This window comes from Desmodus rotundus, chromosome 11 (assembly GCF_022682495.2).
Source record: "Desmodus rotundus isolate HL8 chromosome 11, HLdesRot8A.1, whole genome shotgun sequence".
In the NCBI taxonomy this organism is placed as follows: domain Eukaryota; kingdom Metazoa; phylum Chordata; class Mammalia; order Chiroptera; family Phyllostomidae; genus Desmodus; species Desmodus rotundus.
Window position 1 is genome coordinate 98,734,498 of NC_071397.1, and position 19,837 is coordinate 98,754,334.

The 19,837-nt window shown below is 52.8% G+C and overlaps 1 protein-coding gene across 3 annotated transcripts in view; it reads right to left on the reverse strand.

Moving 5' to 3' along the window:
• Positions 1-12,154: 12,154 nt before the first annotated feature.
• Positions 12,155-19,837, reverse strand: part of PRKN (parkin RBR E3 ubiquitin protein ligase) — an 889,581-nt gene continuing 881,898 nt past the window's right edge. For all 3 annotated transcript variants that reach the window (XM_053913792.1, XM_071219677.1, XM_045188965.2), the window contains one exon: positions 12,155-14,474. In XM_053913792.1, coding sequence (XP_053769767.1) covers positions 14,362-14,474 — 113 coding nt within the window. In that variant the 3' untranslated portion in view covers positions 12,155-14,361. The remainder of the gene's footprint in view (positions 14,475-19,837) is intronic.

The window sequence follows — 19,837 nt, forward strand, 5'->3', positions numbered from 1 at the left end:
TCTGCTGTGATGGCATTTGCTGTGTCAGCGGTGACTGGTGACCCGTCACAAAGAGGCTTTTGTGCAAACGGACATCACATTCATTGCCACAGGGGTACACGGTTCAGTGAGGCAGACACCCCCCTTCCTCATATTGGGGAGGAAGACTCTCCTTTCCTCTTTGGTACCAAATAGCCACAGCGGAAAAATCCCATGTAGAGAACCACCTTTAAGTGGGAGACTGTCAGGCGGGGGGCTGGACTCGCAGTTCTGGGTCCCCAGAGTTTCTCACATCGATGGCCGTGGTGTCACGCCCTCGCCTGCAGCAGGGCATGCAAAATGCGAGGCCACCAAAGAAAATGTCTCATCATCACGACTGCCTTTGATGATAAAGAGAGCTGGATTTCAGTTTTTCTGCACCCCAGCAGCTTCTTTTCCTCTTTCTCTCCAACGTCCCCTACGCATCCTTTCAAGACTGCATGCGCCCCAACTTCGGGCATCAGCGTCTCAGCAGCAGGTTATTGTTAAGTGAGTTCTGTGGGCGCATCGAGACAGTTGCCCCCAAGTTTCCATGAAACGCTGTGAGTTCCATTCTAAGAGTGCCGCACGGCAGAAACGCGGAGTTGTGAAGAAATCTCTCTTTCTCATGTTGGCCTCCTTCCCCCTCTCCACTTTGCTGGGAAGACTGAAATTCATCTCCCGAGGTTGGAGGGTGGGTTTGGGAATCGATTCCCAACTGCCTGCACGCCTTTGACCTGGCCCTTGGGCCCTCTCCGTCCTTGCCTGCCATCCGGCACTATCCATGTGACCTGCCTCGCTGGCTGACATCTGTACCGCTCTTGTGGCGTGTGGCTGCCCGGCCTCCTTGTGGTCTATTCTGGGAACAAGCTGGCCCCTAGCAGTGACAGTCACCCATTGTCCAGCAGCAGCTGCTTTCTTCCCCTGAAAAACATGTTGCGGAGCACCCCCGACGGGAAGGGGCCACTGCTCACGGGGCCGGGGACAGTGGCCTGGCAGCCACGGGCAGAGGGGTGGCCTGAGTTCGACTGTGCATTTCCTTTCACCCCATGATCTCTTGAACAGCTTCCCTTAGTCTAAATCCACAGTATTTTCTCTGGCACAGCCGAGCAGGTCTTACCCGAAAGAGCGGAGGGTGGGGCCTAAAGAACCCGAATGGTTCCATCTTGTCAAATGAGTGAGTAATTTCATGTCGGGTGTAAAGGACAGTGAAAAGGAGTCTCCGTCACCATTGTTCAGGTGGCAGGTTCCCTTAAAGTGGGGGAATTAGGGCCATGCTTTGGCTATTTTATAAGCCGCATTCGTGTATCTTTTATTTTTAAAATCCAATGGTAGATTTCGTAAAGGGAGGGATCAAAAGCATTAGGGAAAGCGATCCCAATGTTGCATAAACAAATTGGCGACCGGTAACGACCGCCAGCTGCCGGGATGAAAGAGTACCGTCTGCTTCCCACCGTGAAGGGACAATTCCGAGCTCAGGTGAGAACCGGGAGGTGCGATCGTGGGCAAAGCCAGCCTGTGTGTTTCTGAAACAGCCTCTGGTTGCATTTCCCTCGTCACCGAAGTCGTCCAAGGCCGCCACGCGCACTTCCGGTTCCCGTGGGAAGTCTGAACGTGCAGTTCTGATACATTTAAAAAAATCTGAGTTAAAGCCAATCGCCTGAACCCGACGAATCGGGTGAGGAAATAATCCTGCAGCATAAACTCTTCCCCACCTGGTATGACACGCTCCTTTGGGGGCCACGCAGGCACGTGGACCAAATCTCGGGGCTGACAACCCTGCCGTCGCTCGGGACGCTCTGCAGAGAGGAGAGCGGTTCACAGCCCAGAGCTCTGCCTCCCAGGAGGCGGTGAGGCCGCATCCTGGCCGGGCGACCTTGAACCGTCGGTCTCTCCAAGGGTCTTTTGCTTCCTGGGTCAGACACGGCCCCTCTCCCAGTGGCTGGAGGGTGAGAGCAAGAAGGAGCTGGGCGCGCCCGGCTCTCCGCCCAGGGCCGGGCACCGCGTCGTGACCGTGACTGGTGGGCGCTGTCGTGTCAGGGCTGCGGAGCAGGTGCTGCTCGCGTTGTGTTTGAAGAGGAGATGCCCTCCCGAAGGCACATTGAGATGGTTCCACGACAAAATTCACACCTTTCAGGTCTGAAGACACAAGGGAGTGTCTCGGTAGCTGCTTCCCTGTCCTGTGACCTCTGGGTTGTGGGGGGGGCTGTGTGTCTGGCCTGCGGTGTGAGGGCGGGGTCCAGGTGGAGGCACAAGACCTGAGACCTACGGCCGTTCGCTTTGCTGTTCAGGGACCAGCGTGCTCATGTAGCCACATGTTCATTCAAGTCCCACCCAGGAAACCCACGTAGGGGACACGTGGAAACACGCTCTCAGGGAGAGGAGTCTCTATTCCCAATCCAGGGATTTTCTCTGAACGCCACACCCTGCAAATTCCCCGACGCCTTCTCCCTGGAGCGCCCTGCCTCCCCCGAAAGCGAAGTCTACAGGCTGTGCTAACTTTGCTCCAAGCCAGCGTTCCAGGACGCCCCGTGTCCGTGAACGTCCTCTACGGGTTCGCATGGGGCCAGGTGTGAGGCCGCCACTCACTGCACTCCCGAGCAATCCTTTTTCTTAAACTGGAAAGTCCTAGAACACTTACCTTTGACCTTGGACTCTGTGGATTTGTGCATCTTGTCCTCCGCCCTAGGGCTTGTGCTCCTTGCATCCTCAGTCCCTGCCAGGTGCTCGGCAGGTGGCGGGTTGACGTAAAGTGACCTAAAGGAATAAAAAGAAGGAAAAGGGAGCAGAGAGATGGGGAGGCAGGCGGAGGAAAGAAGGAAAGGGACGAGGATTCTGCATGGGCCGTGGGTTGGCTGTTAGAACAGCTGTTGCGTCAGGGAAAATACAAACCATGGTGTGTGTGGAGGATGGCCCTCCTTTTCACGGGCTCCAGAGGGAGAGGAAGGGAAGAGGAACAGCTTAGAGACACCCCACGCAGACGCGAGATCGGGGGAGCGTGCACACAGCCGGCAGAAGCCTGGATGGCAAAGGGTGGCACTGTCCCTGGAAACGGGACAGCCAAGCCATTGCTGGTGGTGCCTGCTCCAGACAGTCCCCGTGCAGAGAACATGGCAAAAAGCGATGTTCATCACTGCTACCCTTAAGATTCCTTAAAGAGGAGGGCTACTTTGGAGACCAATATCTTTCTCAATAAATCTGATCTCATCCACTTTTCCTGCAGTGCTGAAACAAGTGCCTGTTTTTCTGGCTGACCACCAGCAGAAGTAGCTGATTTTTGTTTTGGGGGCTGTGTTGTATAAAAATAACACCCGAGGATGACTGTTGTGGGGACTGGGGGTCAGGACTAGTGGACAGGTTGGGTGCCGCCCCCCCCCCCCCCCCCCGCCCCTGACCCGAGCTCGCTCCGTCTGGCAGGGCCACACACTTTCTGAGAGTGGGTCGCATGGACCTGACAGTGGGGGTCGTTTCTCTGTCTTTTCTCCTCGTGTTTCTCAGCCAAGTGTCCAGAGTTGAGTTTGTTTCTGCTAAAAGCGCCAACAGTAGGGCCCACCGTACAGACCATCTCCTGACCACCCACCCAAAGGCCAGGTAAGCCGGGCTTCGCTCTCGTCCAAGGAGGGACCCGTGGCTCCCTGAGGCCCAGCGAGGTTTTCTTCCCACATTTCTGGGGAACACCGACACAGCTTCTTAGCAGGGGTACCAACGACAGAAAGTTAAATTCTGTAGGTATTTGCCAAGTATGTAGAAATCTGATGCACTTTTTACAAAAGATTTTATTTTTAGAGAAAGGGGAAGGGTGGGAGAAAGAGAGGGAGAGAAACAGTGATGTGAGAGAGAAACATCGATCAGCTGCCTCTGGTACCCACCCCGACTAGGGACAGAGACCTGGAATCGAACGATGACCTTTGGCTTGGTGGGGCCACGCCCAACACACGGAACCGTGCGGGTCAAGCCAATGTGATGCACTGTTAACCAACGGACACTGTCGTCCAGGTGGTATCGGGAAAACCACGCAGGGAAAAGGTCGTGTGGATGAAGTCTGTGCATGCCGCATCATTTTGTTCCCGGAACGCGATTTGTTGTGGAAATACGGAAGCATCAGACAGCAGATTTTTAATTCCACAGTCACATACTTGGCCCTTTTCTCACATGTCGGGAAACTGAACAGCGCCAGAAGCCTCCCGGGTGAGCGGTGGCGGGGGTGAGAAACCGATGGCGTGTCTGGGGCCGCAGAAACCCAGGCCTGGTTATTTGCTTCTGAGAGGTGGAGCTGGTACTTTCGGTGGATGCTTGGACATACCAGGGAAGCCCCGTGGCTGCTCCAGGACGGCCCCCAGCCCCCAGGCTCCCCTGACTTGCCTCATTGAACGCTCACCTGGGTGCCGAGGCCGGCTCTCCAGCAGCTTGGAATTCACTCCCAGAATAACCTGGGACCTCCTCCAAAAACAGTCACCCCAGCACACGCCTTCCCACAGGAATCATGCTGAGTGACCAGGTGGCCTCAGCCAGGTGAGAAGACAGTTGGTGCCCATGAATTCAGGTAGAAAACTCTCCTGGTGCAAACGCACGGGGGTCTGGAAGGAAGGCTCGCCAAGGAGGTAACGGCATGCAACGTACAACACCGTGGAAGCGTGGCAGGCAGGGGACCTCAGCAGGAGCGACTTTGCTCCTCAGGGGCACTTGGCAACGCCTGGGGACATTTTGGCTGTTACAACTGGAGGAGCCTGGGAGAGGGATGCCGCCGGCATCTGCTGGGGGGGGAGGCCGGGATGCTGCTTGGCCCCTGCACAGGACAGCCCAAGGTAGAGAGCCGCCCAGCCCCGATGCCGACAGAGACCCGGTGTGAGAGCACAGAGCGGGGTGGAGGTGCCGACGAGGAGTTGGCGTGGACATTTAAAGGTCACACAGCCGATCTGTGAGTGGGCAGGTGGCTTTGGAGAGCTGGGCCCCTGCCTGCCCTGCGCAGTGGGGCTAGGCTGGGCTGCAGCACCAGCGGGGGCGGCCCGAGGCTTCTCTGGGAGCGACCTGTGGCGGCGGTTGGGGCCCCGTGGCAGCCCCCATCCTCTGCACAGGTCCATGTGTGGGACGGAGAAGCAGGACAGAGACCTGAGCTCCTGTGACCATGGCCTTGTGATTCCAGAGCACACTAAGCAGGGTGTGCCATGCTTTTCATGCCTTCAGGCCATGGGACACACTTCTTCTCACAACCGTCTTGCATATTTGCAAAATCGAGTTGCGTTTTCACGACGCAATGAGAAAGATGAGGCAGTCATCGTTGTCCCCATGTTCATCATTGTCCCCATGTTGCTGAGGCCGGAGGGGTGGGGGGATAACGTGCCTAAATCAACGCTGGCAGAATCACTCATAACCATGGCTGCAACAGTGCCGGCTGGTTCGGCATGCACCGCGGGCAGACACCGTGCTGAGTGCTCTGTGCCCCTGCTCACAGCTCCAGGGGCCCCACGGGCCCCACGGGCAGACACGCCATCCCCCTCGCTGGGTTTTGCTGGGGGACTGGGGCTCTGAGGTTCTGGCCTCGCAGCTGGGGAGACGTGTAACCAGGAAGGTCCAAGTGAATATACAGAAGAGCTGTTTCAGTCAGGTGGGATTTAACACCTGCGTCGGGGAAATTGTAAGGTCTCCGGTAAGCTTTTTCAGAACGCACTTGGTCACTCACGTTTGGCATAGAGACAAGGGCGGGGAACCCAATCCCAGCGACCTTGCACTGGCCCCCGAAGCATCCACCACCTCTGGTGCACCTGGGAGGGTTCTCGGCGAGGGGGAGGGGCAGTCAGGGTGATTAACTTTTGATCCATTTCCGTTAGCAGTGGCTTCCCATCACCACGTGGGCCAGCCCCGAACAAGCACTCCTGGCTGTGGACTGGCCTGTCCTGGACGGTCCGTACAGGCGGAATCAGATGGTGTGGGGTCCTTCGTGCCTGGCTCCTTCCACTCAGAATGTTTTCAAGGCTCAGCCACATCGTACTTCAGTCCTTTCGACGAACAAATGATCTTCCACCCTGCGGACATGACAGCGTCCTGTTTATCTGCTCATCAGTGGATGGACGCTGGGGTCGCTTCCACCTTGTGGCTGTTGTGCATAAAGCTGCTCTGAACTGTCACGTGCAGGAGTTCGTGTGGATGTACGTTCCTCTCTCTGGGGTGGGGTCACTCACCTTTTCCTGAGGCCTGAGGCTCAACCAGGGGAGTGGGTGTATGCATCACTAAATCAGTGGGATTAAAACTTGCTTGGTTGTAGTCGGCAGTTCCCTTAATATGCGATTGAAATGGTTTATACAGTTTAAAAAAAAATTAGAATGCCCACCTCCAAGTTCTCTGGATCACAGGCAAATAAATACCTTAGCTCATGCACACTCATAAATACAAGGGAATATTAATGCAGACATGTAGCAAAACAGCCAGGAAAGGAAATCCAGCATTTGGAGGAGGTTGGGTGGCCCGAAAGTCTGCATAGAATTGTCCAGTTGAGGAGGTCCCCAGGGAGCTCTCAGGTGTGGCTGTCCTGTCTCCGCGGCCACCCTCCACCCTCTGTCCAGATGTATGAGCCCTGGTGACAGGCACCTCACGCATCGGATGTACTTGAACACGTTCAAACCAACAGATGGCCATTCAGTTTTAACAGAACACCTTGGACCTGGGCCACTTGTCTACCTCCTGGCTCTGTCCACGTGGGCACTGTAGCATGGCCACGCTCTCCCTGACCCCACGGAGAACCCCAGTCCACATTCACAGACGAGGCTATCTCCATCTATACATTTCTGCTGGCCTTCTCGTTCTGAAGTGATGACTTTTCTTTTCTATGAAAATGGTTCCTTCCTATAATAAAAAGTTCAAGTACTAAAGAGAAGCACAAAGAAGAAAAGAAGAGTCACCCCACATTTCCCCCCCAAAAGCCAGCTCTGCTTTCGGTGAGTGTGGTTCATTCATCAGTCTGTCTGCCGGCACGCAGGCGGAAGGACAGATAGACAGATGGATGGATGGACAGCAGGTTACACACAAATGACCATGGCTTCAGGGTACGAGAGGGAGTCATAGTAGACATGCTCTCTTTCCTTGTGAAATGTTGTCAATAACTTTCATTTCATGTGAAGTTAATGAAAGAAAGTTCAGTGAGACTGAGTGGGTTGCTCAACTGATACAAATATTTCCTCGGAAGGCCCCAGCGTTTGCCTCTAGTGTCGAGAAATCGCAAGTCACTGCGGAGCGGTTAAGACTATACCCTTTGGGACAGTTTTCAGTGTCAGCCAATCTGATGGATGGATGGCTCTGGAAAACCAGGGGAGATGCACACGTGTTCCCCCTCCCTCCCCCAACCTCCTGGTATTTTTCCCTACATGCCACACTCATACTGACCCCAGGGGCTGCCTGTTTGCTGCTTCTTGATTCTTCCCCTGAATGGACCTGATGGGAACCCACGCTCAGAGCCTGGCCTTAGCCAGGCTGATGCAGAGAGCTGTCTCAGAATGGAGGGATTCTCAAATCCCTCGTGATGGGTCCCGAGGGAGGATCAGGGCTTCCCCTGCCTTTGGTGGATGCTGTTCTTCATGGGATAAGCTTCTTTGGAGGCATCAGTATCGAAGACGTCAGCATCTTGCTTAGTTTGGCTTGAGGAGGATCAGGGGAGATGTCACAAAGGCTGGCTGGCTGCAGAAGGAAGAGCCCCGTGTGGCCCGGGAGACAACATCAGCCAGCGGGGTCCTCGGGCAGGGTGAGGGCTCGGCCCTATGTGCCCAAGGCTGTCTCAGTTTTCAAACCTTTTTTTTAAAAGTAAATTTAAAGTGACTTTATTTAATTTACCCAATTTACTTCGCTAAAGAGAGAAGTATATTTCCCATCGCTTGTGAACAAAATGAGTCGCTGCCCTTTGCGTTGCGTGGAGTAGATTTCTGTTCATCTCTTTCTCACACACTCCATTCTCTGTGGCTGGATTATCACAGCTTCCTGAAGTAGGTCAAGTTTACACCGGGAAAGAGGCTTTTTGAAGGAGAAATCAGAGACACACAAACTTCGGCTTTCCTATTGGTAAGACAGAGTGGCTACTTGACACTGGTGTGTTAATCTTCTTTTTCCTTAGGCATCTTCCCACGTGCCAGGAAGTGCCTTGGTCCTGGGAGAGCAGGGAGGTGGGTCACCCACCATGGCGAGCGGGGTGCTCAGGGGAAACTCAGCAAGGTCGCCATCCTGCTGGAGCTGGAAGCAGAACCCTATCGCCCCGGAGATTCAGTCCAACTCGCCCCCCCCCCCCGCCCCTTTCAAATTCATTTGGCAAAATTCCTTTGAAAGAAGCAATAGGGAGGCTTTACTTTGTTTTGTTATCATTTTGGTAAAGTTCAAGGTCATAATTATTGACTAGAAAATCTTCATTCCTTGCCTATAGGCAATATGAGCATTTTTAACTATCAAGGGAAATTAAAGAAATTTTTTTTTGTTATAAAGTGATTTGTCACACTGCCAAAAAACATGGAAAGTAGAGACAAGTAAAAAATTCATATACAATTTTGTCACCATGGCAAACTGCATTTTTGTGCATGTTCTTTAATAAATTTTTCTTAGAATTAATTTTTAAAATAGTTGCAATTCCAGCACACATACAGTTTTGGCTAAATTTTCACTTACCGTTATATTGTAAATATCTGTTCATGTTGCATAATAGTTTTCATATCCAAACTGTTTAGTCACTACAGGAAAAACACTTCTGAATTAATTCGTTCTGAAAATTGCAAAGAAACACTTATTAACTCAATTACCATACTCTACCAGGGGTGTCCAACCTTTGGGCATCTCTGGGCCACACTGGAAGAAGAAGAGTTGTCTCGGCCCACACATTAAATGCATTGCGATGCATAATCACACACACAAAAATCTCGACATGTTTTAAGTAAACTCGATTTTGTGTTGGGCCAAAGTCACTGCCCTCCTGGGCCCCATGCGACCCCCGGGCCGCGGGGTGGACACACCTGCCCAGACTGTGATGAAGCCCCGAGAAACTGTCATTTTAGAGACCTGTTGATGTGGGAAGATGCCCTTCAAATGTTTTCAAGTGGAAATAGTGTGCTATAGAATTATTTCCAGTTTCCAGTGGTGACTTTCATTTTCTCCTTTTGCCTTTTTTACCTTCTGGAACGAGCATGTAAAATGGGATAATTATTTTATAATAAAAATAAAAATGTCAGGAAAACTTTACAGGGAAAAACATTGAGTGGAGATTTGATGCTAAATAGCACCCCCCCAAAATGCTACTGTAGCCACTTGGGGTTTGAAACTAAACCCAAGAAGTGTGGATGCAACATGCTCTCTGTAGGAAGGAAACCCAGGCAGTTTACCTTTGCTTGTGTGCCGGGAGAGTTTTCAGAATGCCCAAGGTACAGGTGAGGTCACCTGGGCCACTGGGGAGCGGGGCAGTGGAGTCCTAGCAGGGAGCTCAAGGGCAGAACCCTTTGACCCCGGGTCTCTGGGCCCCTTGAGGGGTGGTTACCCCATCTGAGACCAGAGCTGTGACGGAAGCCAAGGCATCTGCCCACGGGAAACCAGCTGGGAAGCCAGCTGGCCAACCACAGCGCGCAGCTAGTCCCTGGGCTCCGAGTCTGGGCGCAACAGCACAGCTTTTCACTGCCTTTGATTCTCCACGTAGGTTTGGTGAGTGTGACTGCGAAGTTCTCCTTGTCTGCTCCTAGGGCGAGAGCGGTGGCAAGTGAGTAAAATTTCACACAACAAATGCCGCTGTGACATGCACGTGTATTATATATGGACAATACTATTTCTTATACGCATATTTATTATTAATTACATTCATGCATAGTTATTATATATAAAACACACATGTGAAATCACGATGAGGATAAAGAAATGTGAGAAACATGCATCTGGCTCCTGGCCCACTGCTCCTACTCCCTTTGGAATCTCTGCAGAGAAGACTGTGGCTGGGGACCCAGTTGCTCCAGGACAGGGGCTGCTGGCCAGAAAAACCGAGGCCTGACTTCCAGCTCTAAGCCCTGGCCTTGAAGGAGGGGAGAGCTGCATATTAGGTAAATTACTAATGGCCAAATAATATAATTAATTGTGCCTACTTAATGAAACCTCTGTAAAAACCCTCAACAACTGGCTTCAGGGAGCTTCTGAGCTGGTGAGCACTTCGGGCCCAGGAGGGGGAGCACCAGGGGAGGGCAGGAAGCCCCCCACTCCCCCACCCCATGGGTGCCCAGAGGCTCTTCTCTGTGGCTGTTCTGGAGTTTGCATTGTTCATGGCAAACTGGGAAGACTGAGTAAAGCATGTTCTGGAGTTCTGTGAGCCATCCCAGAGAATGACTAACCCTGGGGGGGCGTGGCCCCCGAATCAGAGCCCCGGTTCATGGTTAGATGGAGGCCTGAGGGCGGCCAGTCTAGGGCGAGAGGAGGGGCTGTGAAGAAGGCATGCCTGACCTGCAGGTGCAGATTGGAGGTGAGTCTTTGTTGCGAGTATCCGTGAGTATCCTACCTTGTTCTCTCGTGACTGCATTCGCGTGAGTCCGTCTTCTGGGGCCGGTGACCTCTTGCCTCCATGACAAAGTGGGTTGTGCCAGCCTCCTTCTCAGGGAACACCACGGCCCCGTTGAGGCCACGCCAGCAACCTGTGCGGCAAATGGGTCTTCCCCGCCTTTTTTTCATAATTACTTAAACTGTAGAAAAAGATCTTAAAAATCCGTGGTTGGGCAGTTTATCCACAATGGGTACCCGAAGATGGGCTTGATGTTGTTTTAAAATGGGATTTTCTTTTAAACACTGACCTCGATTCTCTCCATGGGATCGGAAGTGGCCACGCAGCGGTACCTATGGTGGAGGGACATGTCCCCACCCACATGGTGAGGCTGCCTTTCCCCACATCGCTGCTGCTTTGTGAATAGACACTCGGCATCTGTGCCTGTCCATTCCCATTCACAACATCAGCCCTTTAATTTACACCCTGGAGCTCATCTGCCTAACAGCTGGGTCTTGTCCCTTTAAGGCTTTCAAACACAGATGGCACCTGGCCTGTAGAGGAAAATTTCGGGACCGTGCAGCTGGTAATCCAACGCACCTAATCCCACCACGGGCCAGTCCCCAGCCTCTGCCACAAAACCACTACCTGTCCAAACACACACTCACACACACATCCCTGGCATTTGCAATGAGTTCGCATTCGTTCTGTGTTTTTTGTGAGTTTGTTTGGTGGTCTCTACTGACCTGTTCACGTATTAATAATGGCGACTTTTACTGAGCACTTGGTACGTACGAGGCACCTAAGTGCTTTATGTGAATTAGTTCATTCAGCCCTCGCGACACCCCCAGGAGCTGGACGTCGTATTGTCCCCGAGTTTCCGCACCCACTTCTGCCGCGTCTCTGCTCTGTCAACGTCAGACCCGCGGGTCCTAGAAACTCTGTGTTTCCTACGAGCGTTTCCTGTGGGGTGCGGCACCGAGGGGCCCTCAGGTGCGCTGTTTGCCTACCCCGAATGTCCGCCCCAGGCCACTCCTACACAGGTGCCGTGGGAGGAGCAGAGCGCAGCCACTAAAGGACAGGCAATGCCACATGCCCACGCGGAGAGCCACGCAGACTCGCCGACCTTACCTGAAGGGGCGTTCCAGGGAGATCCTTAGGGTCTTTCCAGCTCAATCTTCTGCTGAAACACTTATTAGAAAAGTTGGCTGATAAGGCAGGGAAATAACTTCGATTTTTAAAGGACGGTTTGCTCAGGAGAGCACTTAAGAAATGATGTTTTTGTTTTTTTTTTTAAATTTTATTTATTTTTAGAGAGAGGGGAAGGGAGGGAGAAAGAGAGGGAAACATCGATGTGTGGTTGCCTCTTGCGTGCCCCCGACTGGGGACCTGGCCCACAACTGAGTCATGTGCCCTGAATGGGAATCGAACTGGCAACCTTTTGGTCTGCAGGCCGATGCTCAATCCACTGAGCCACACCAGCTAGGGCAGAAACTACATTATTTTAAAAAGAAAAACAACCATGGTTCTTCTGGAGCTCAGAGTTGAGATGAAAGTGGTGCTCACCTCACCAGGGTGCCCTCTCGGGGCCTCGGGGGGGCTCCCGGACTTCCCTCCCATACCACCAACATTTATGGAAAAAATCTCCAAAGCCACACTCAAAAGCTTTTTTGATGCTTTTATTGACAATTTGAATACAACCTTAAGCCTAGCTGTCAAGTATTTCTTTACTCATTTCAGAGAAAAATAGAGATTCTTCAGCAAAGCCTTTATTTTTATTCTTCGGCGATGCTCGCATTTTGAGATGCCATTCACACTCAGACAAGCTCATTTATAGTAGTTTGTGACTCACATTCACTTATAGTGGCTGCTTTTCCTTCAACATGCTTTAAGAATCAGTGCTCTATTCTAAAAAACAAAGAAACAAACAAAAAACCAAAAGGAAGAACCACCAGGAAAGGGAGCAAAGGCCTGGGGACGCCAACCACGCCTGAGCGTGGCCGTGGCCCTCTTGCCCAACCCTGCTCGTCTGCACCGAGGCAGCAGCAGCAGCAGCACCGTGGAACCCAGAGGCACAGAGGCTGTGAATCACTGGGTCCCCCAGGGCAAGCAGCTGCTGCTTAGGGGATTGTCAGGAACGCACATGGGGCCAGGAGCGGTTTCGGACTGAGCATGGACACCACTGTTGGGACCTCCCTCTGTCCTCAACCCCCAAACCTCGGCTCACCATTATCTCTGCTCAACCTTCGGACTTCCTGACTGCGTCTGGCAGCCTGGGGCTGGGGGCTTGTTGGGCAGCATGGCCACTCCTCCCCCTCCTGTCCCAGGTTGGGGAAGGAAGGGCAGATGTCTTGGGAAATGCCCTGAGGTCGCCCCCTCTCTCCCGCAGCAGGATTCCTGGTGCCCCCTCCACGAAGAGGATACCTGCCTGTTTTCTCATTTCCAGGGTCCCTAAATGCAAAGGGACCACGTGTGTGAGTGGGCTCACTATGAGCCCAGTGACGTCACCACCTGCCCGAGAAGACAGTGGCCACACGTGTGCATGTGTGGCCTGTGCTGCAGAAAGTGAGGTTGGCTGTATTTCGTATGAACACGTCTTTCTGATGTGCTGCGAGGGCCTCAAAAAAACCCCCAAAACAGAAGAAAAACAAGAAAACAAGAAAAGAAACCTTGACCAACACTCCAGTCCATGCTAACACAAGGAAGTGTCCCGGCGTGGGTCCACTGTCCTGGGGAAAAGGGTGTCCCTGGGAGTGGCCCCCGAGCTCCGCAGGTCGGGAGCACGTGGGTTTGCACAAAGAGCAGGAACTCTCCGGGCAGACAGGCGGGCGCAGCTTCATTTCGATGGTCTCAGAAGCACGCCTTCCTGGAAGAGTCTGCTCTAACAGCCTGCACTCCGGTTAACCTTGAGAATCACACTGAAACCACCGCTAAAAAGTCTCCTTCCCAGGAGCCTTATCCATTAAATTTACAGTGAAGCCACATGTAATTAGCTTATTCTCCAAGCTGCAAAATGAACATTTACAATCAAATTAGAGATTTGGTAATATTTTCAGAAAAACAATTTCTAAAGTTGCAAATAAGTCGAATGAAAGTACATTAAGTTTTGATTTCTTCCCAGCAATGTAAACACTCAACATTCAAATGAACTCTCATAACTTCTCGCTTCATTGGCAAGCTGATTTATGCAAGGTTGCTATTCCATCAGTGCGGTGTGTAGAGGTAGCATTCTCGGGGACGAACACAGAGCTCTGGCTGTTGCTGGTGGCTCCTTGGAAAGCGATGCCCTGTGAAAATGCAAGTCGGAGCGCCAGCCGTAGAGCAGGGAAGAGGGTTCTGAGAGTCCACTCCGCCAATCTGGGAGAATCACTGAAATGGACCCGCAGAACCGGCTTCCCACGGCCCGATGGCTGCGTCCCAGCACGGGCTGAAGGTCAAACGCAGGAAATTAAACCTGAGAAACTCTCTCTGTACTTATGCAGCCTGCCTTGAATTCACTCAAGGGTGACAGTCCCTCCGAGAGACGGGTGGCATTTCCTCTTGCTCTGGTGTGCATGCTGCTGAGGCCTGAGACAGCTTCTTGCTGGCCTCACAGTCAGTTCTGCTGGTTTCCACAGGGACCACGGAAGGGAGGCCAGGGCTGCTCCTGTGCCTGCTTTGGTGATTTTGGAAAGAACTGGGTGCATGCGAGCATCGTGTATGTATGTGCACTTGTGTGTGGGCGTGTGCCTATGTGGTGTGTGCATGCATGTGTGGATGTGTGTGTGTGGTGTGTGTCTGTTTGCATGAGCCTGCGTGTGTGTGTGCATGTGCGTGCGGAGAAAGGGAGAGTCGCCGACGCCGGCAGCCCCCGGGCTCCCAGCCCGATGGCGGCGCGCCCCGGGCAGCTACACGTCGAACCAGTGGTCACCCATGCAGGTGCGGTTCCACTCGCAGCCGCAGTGCCAGCACCAGTCCAGCTGGCACTGGGGCTGCGGGCACTTCATGTGCATGCATCCTCCTGTGGGCAAAGGACACAGGCATAGTGTTGGCAGGCGGCCACCCCCACACGACAGGTCAGAAAGCACAACGTTCTGAAGTGGCGGCAGTCGTGACAAAGCACCGCATCCATCAAGGACACGGGCCGTGTGTGACTCTGAGCGCACCGACTTCTGAACTGAGGTTCAGAGACAAACGTTTCATGTTTCAGCGACAGGGTCCAGGCCTTCTTTAATGATCTACTCAGATTTAATAGTGTGAGTCTACATTAACACACTTATCATTTAATATAGAACACCCACCAACGGAAACACACTGAGTAATTTTCCTCATTCCTTCAGTGTTACTTGGCTCGGCAAAATGTGTAAAACAGGAGTTGGAACAGCAGTATCGGAAGTGTTTAGTAGGGAATACGCTCCTTAATGCCACACAGAATTTTACTGGCAATGAGAAGGACAGGAAGAAGCTAAGGACAGGGCCGGGAGCTCCGCATACGTTGTCTCATTTACTCCTGAAAAGCGCCTTGTGAGACAGGAGTGGAACTTGGTTGTAGACTTTTCTCAAGGTCAAGGGCAAAGCCCAAGATTTCTGGGCTCTTTGGGACCTCAACGTCCCTGCTCTCCCAGACTGCCTTATCTGGGGACTTGTTTGGGGCCCTCACCACTCCCCCCTTTGCAAACACAGCCATCTCCTCCTGCTGGCGCTGGGACAGCAGGTCTGCCTGGGAGTGACTGACGACTGACTGAGGGGAGGGCTTGGCCTGAGCTCCCCTCGGGGGAGGGGCTCTGCCTGATTTCCCAGGTGCTCCAGGTGGAGGCCCGGCTCCCACCCAGCGTCGGAGGAGCCCCCCCTTCTTCACGGTTACCAGTCACCTTGTTAAGGCGCTTTTCCTCGCCCAGTTTTCCGTGTAATTGCTTCAGCACTGCCTCATTTTTATTGTTAGAAACGTGGCACCAGAACTTCCACTCATTTAAAATACTTATGAATATGTGACTAAAGGCATTTGTGTTAGAATAATTGTTAGGGTAATGTAAGAGCACTTAAAATACCATACTTTTCCCTTTCTTTTGGTTTGTTTGAAAGGTCATTTAAAAATTACAAACGTGGAAAATAGAGTGAAAGAGTCACTTATGATACCTTTATCTCAATATTTCCCACTTGGGATTACACAATTGTAGGATTGTGTAATTTTCAACACACACTTAATGCTTGTGCAACTCATGATGTAATTAGTAAGTAAGATGACATGATACTGTGCATCGGTCAAAGTCCTCTGGAATGTCATAAAGAATTCTCAGGAATACGTTCCAGCTCAGTGAAATATTAAAGTGATGCTAAATGAAACACCGAGAGCGTTTTCCTATTATACAAAATCTTCGTGGCTAGGGACTGCTCGCATTACGCACGAGATTTTATTAGGGAACTGGAATTGTGGCGGCGGCGTAGAATCAGAAGAAAGGAAATGGGAAGGAAGCACATTCGCGGGCCTCACCGCCTTCCCCCCTCGTGCTGAACACACACAGAGCACCACGCTGGACGCCGTAACACCAGAAGCAACAGGGACTCCAGCTGCTAAGTGAGCGGTAGCAAGAAGCTGTGACAACTTCGCTGCATTTGTGGACATTTAAGTGAAAAAGACACGGCTTCCCTCTTAGAGAATTCTGCCTGCTGAGCCCCCCTCAAGCCACCAGCAGCCTGGTCAGCCCCACGGTCCGGCCAGCACCCCTCCACTAGACTTTCTGAGAGACGAGCTCTCGAACAACCTGAAGGCTCATTTAACCGGCTTCAAACCCACACTGACCGAAGGATGGGACCAGAACCTCACCTGTGAGTGTCGGGGCCCGGAACAGGCTGCCCCAAGGTATCCCACAGGGCATGGCCATAATTTCGATTTACAATCACGTGAGAAGCAGCAGGAGCTCTGGGACCCTCCTCTGTCCCCAGACATGCAGGAAATGAATCTCCGTGACAGGTGCCCTACCTGCGCCCGACAGCTAAGAGACAGCCTCTCCCGAGGGTGAAAAAATCCTGAGACTCCACAGAGCTTGACGCCCTTTTGGATTTGCTGCCGGGGCCCAGACCTGCTTACGCTGCTGTGGAAGGAGCCCGACTCTCTCTGTCCTGTCAGTGTCTCATGCGGGGGTCGTTGCTTTGTCTGAAAAGTGTAGCAAGCGCCTGACGAAAAGTATCCAACAGTGTGAAACGTGTAAGGGGCTGGGTTGTCCCTCTGAGCCTCGTTCTGTGACCCCAGCCCCGTGCCGTGAATTTCCCGTGTGCATGGAATGGACTGCTTTTCCTGTTAATCTGGGCTCGGGTGGGCGATATTATTTTACTATGAGTCCAGCTGTGAAAATGAAGGGGGAGTAGAGAAAGCGAACTCTCTCCCTTCCCAAGAGAAGGACGAAACTTCCAGGATTGCAGGGGACCATAGGAGCACGTGCGGGGGTTGGCCTGGCCGAGGAGGGAAATGATTCTCATCGTCACTGCAGCTGTGCTGAAGGAGGACCTGCTTTCGGGGGATAGCGGACTACGAAACAGGGTTGAGAACTAGACTGTGAGACTAGCTTCGCTCGCTAGTAGGGCCTGCCTTTGATGGGAGACACACCTCCCAACAGTCTAGACTCTCCGTAACAAGCTTCAAGTTCCAGCTTTTCAGTTCAGAGGTTAAAAATTTCCAGGGGAAAATGAGGGTTTTCAGTCGACAGCATATCACATATTTCAAAGAAATAACTGGAGGAGGAAATTTTCTCCCGCTCTGTCTCCCAGGGCTGCCGGTGCGGTCTGGGGCGGAGGCAGACCGGACTGGGTCCTTTCCCTGCAATGGCTCCCTGCGTCCCGGAGCCAAGCCTGGGCCCTCTGTCCTGCCTACCCCTCCGCCCTTGCCCCCACCTCGCCTGGCCCAGGAACTCCACCCCGAGGGGTGCCCTGGGCCCGTGAGTCTGTCTGCAGTCCCCACTTGGCCCAGGCTGTTGCCCACATGGCCACCCCCATCTCTTGCAGTAAGCTGGCTCTTAACCCCCAGCTCCTGGGCCTTCCCCTGCTGCCTGCTGTCAGAAGGCCTGTATGTGTGTCTCCTGCTTCACTAGCCCCTTTTTCATCCAGCCAGTGTTTATTTGGCAGACACTCTCTGGGTCCAGGGGACGGACAAAGTTCCTGACCTTTGGTGACAACAAAATGGTCTCTTACTACAGGGTGGGACAAGAGCAGGTTTACAGCTGTTTGTATGGAAAACACAATAATTAATACAATAAACGATAACACAAGAATAAACTGCTCCGTGGACTCACAACTGTGAACCTACTTTTGCCTACCCGTATCTAATTAGCACTCCTCAAACACCTGTGACAGGGGACACCGAGGGGTCTCAGTGTCCCTCGAGTCCTGCTGTCCACACCACACTGCTGGGCCAGGGATGCTGGAGAGCTCCTCCTTGTTGCCACCACCCCTTCTTCCTTCGGGTGCCTGCTGCCCCCACACTCAAGGAGCGGCCCTCTCGTGAACGAGTAAGGTGGCCCGAGGGTAATCGTTGTCATTTTTTCCAGAGACGGCTGACCCAGACCGAGGGATGGCCCGTTCCCGCAGCTGTGGGGCGCGTCACACTCCGGTGTCTGGGCTGATGGAGAGGGTCTAACGGGCGTGGCTGAGCGAGGGGACCCTGAGTGGCCCTCACGTCGCTGCCGGGCTTCACCCCGCACAGCTGGCTCTTCGAAGTCTCCAAGCGGGGGGCCATTCGTGCCCATGGAGGACATGGGGGAAGTGGTACCTGGGGCTTCATTTTATTGGGTTGGCCAAAAAGGTCGTTTGGTTTTTTCTGTAAGATGGTTCTGGTAGTGCTTAGCTGTCTTTAACTTCATCCAAAATAATTTTGTTAGATTGCGTTGTGACAGCTGTCATATCAGTGTGCATTAAAAAAAGTTTATCAAAATGGGTGAATTTTTGTGCAGCCATTTTAATATTGAAGATGGAAGAAAATATGCAACATTTTCAGCACATTATGCTTTATTATTTCATGAAAGGTAAAAATGCAACTGAAATGCAAAAAAGGATTTGTGCTGTGTATGGAGAAGGTGCTGTGACTGATTGAACGTGTCAGAAGTGGTTTGCAAAGTTTCTTGTTATCCTTTGCTGCAAGGCTGTCTTAGGCATTAGAAGATGTTTAGCAGCACCCCTGGCCTCTACCCACTAGAAGCCAATAATGGGAGACAGCCGAGATCCTCAAAATACCGAAATCAATGAAGTTACTAGTGAAAATGAAAAATGTGTCCCCTATTTTACAGAAAAAACTAAGCGGACTTTTGGGCCAACCCAGTATTTCTCATCCGTGACAGTGCCGCTGCCTCGACCTCAAGCCAGAAAACGTAGTTCACACCAGAAGGGACTTTGGACGCCGGGCCACCGGCTCTGGGCCGGTTGGCCAGGCCAGGGTGGACGGCGGCAGGCACCCCAGCAGGGCCTGCGAGCCACGAGGGCCTCTGGGAGTGGGGCTGCCCAAAGGGTGCTCTCATCTCCACTAGACTTGGACTTCACATCACACCACAGAGCGGGGGAGGGCCACACACGCTGGCCGACAGACCGCGGCACCACGCAGCGTGGATGTCAGAGCAGGGGGTGCCCAGACAGAGCGATGTCCACGGCCACAGGCCCGCACGCACCGCCTGGGGCTGAGCGGCTTTCTCTCCACGACCTTCAGCCTATGAGAGGGTCATGTGCCTGTTTGTGGCTGGGAGGGGGCCCTCCGCTCTAAGGGCTCTCCCGAGTCTCCCACAGCCACAGTGGCCTCCCATATTGAGAGGAGGAGGAGGTGTGACCGCATGTGAACGGGAGGTGACCCGGCTATCGTGTGAGACGCCGCCCCTGGCCAGAGCATCACTGGGGAGAACCAGCCAGTTGGACATGGTGTTTGAAGCCAGGAACCTGCTCCTGGGCCACTCTGAATACAGCCAGGATCATTTCATCCACAGCACCTGCACCTTGTCACTCACATTCTAACGGTTGAGACAGCGGTGGAAGGCAAAAGGAAAGGCCCTACTCAGAAACACACGGGCGCAAAGGGCCTTTTCATGAAGGAGCCAGGAGTCGGGGTGCTGTCGGGCACTACGGTGACCATGGCCGGGAAGGAGAGACCGCGGCCCAGACTGTGCTCTAGGGTTCAGAGGGGTGTGAGGCGCTGTCGCGGGTAAAGGAAAAAGAAAGGAAACTAACCGGTTAACAGAATTACACAGATTTCCTTACAGAAGAAATCTGAAATGCTTTCATCTGCTAGAGTGCACTGGGAGGGGGTGTTGCTTCCGGAGTGACTCCGGGTTACAAGACCTGACGCGCACCTGGGAAGAACTTGGCACAAGCATGCAGCAAGTGCTCAATGCGTGTTAGTTGTTTCCGTTG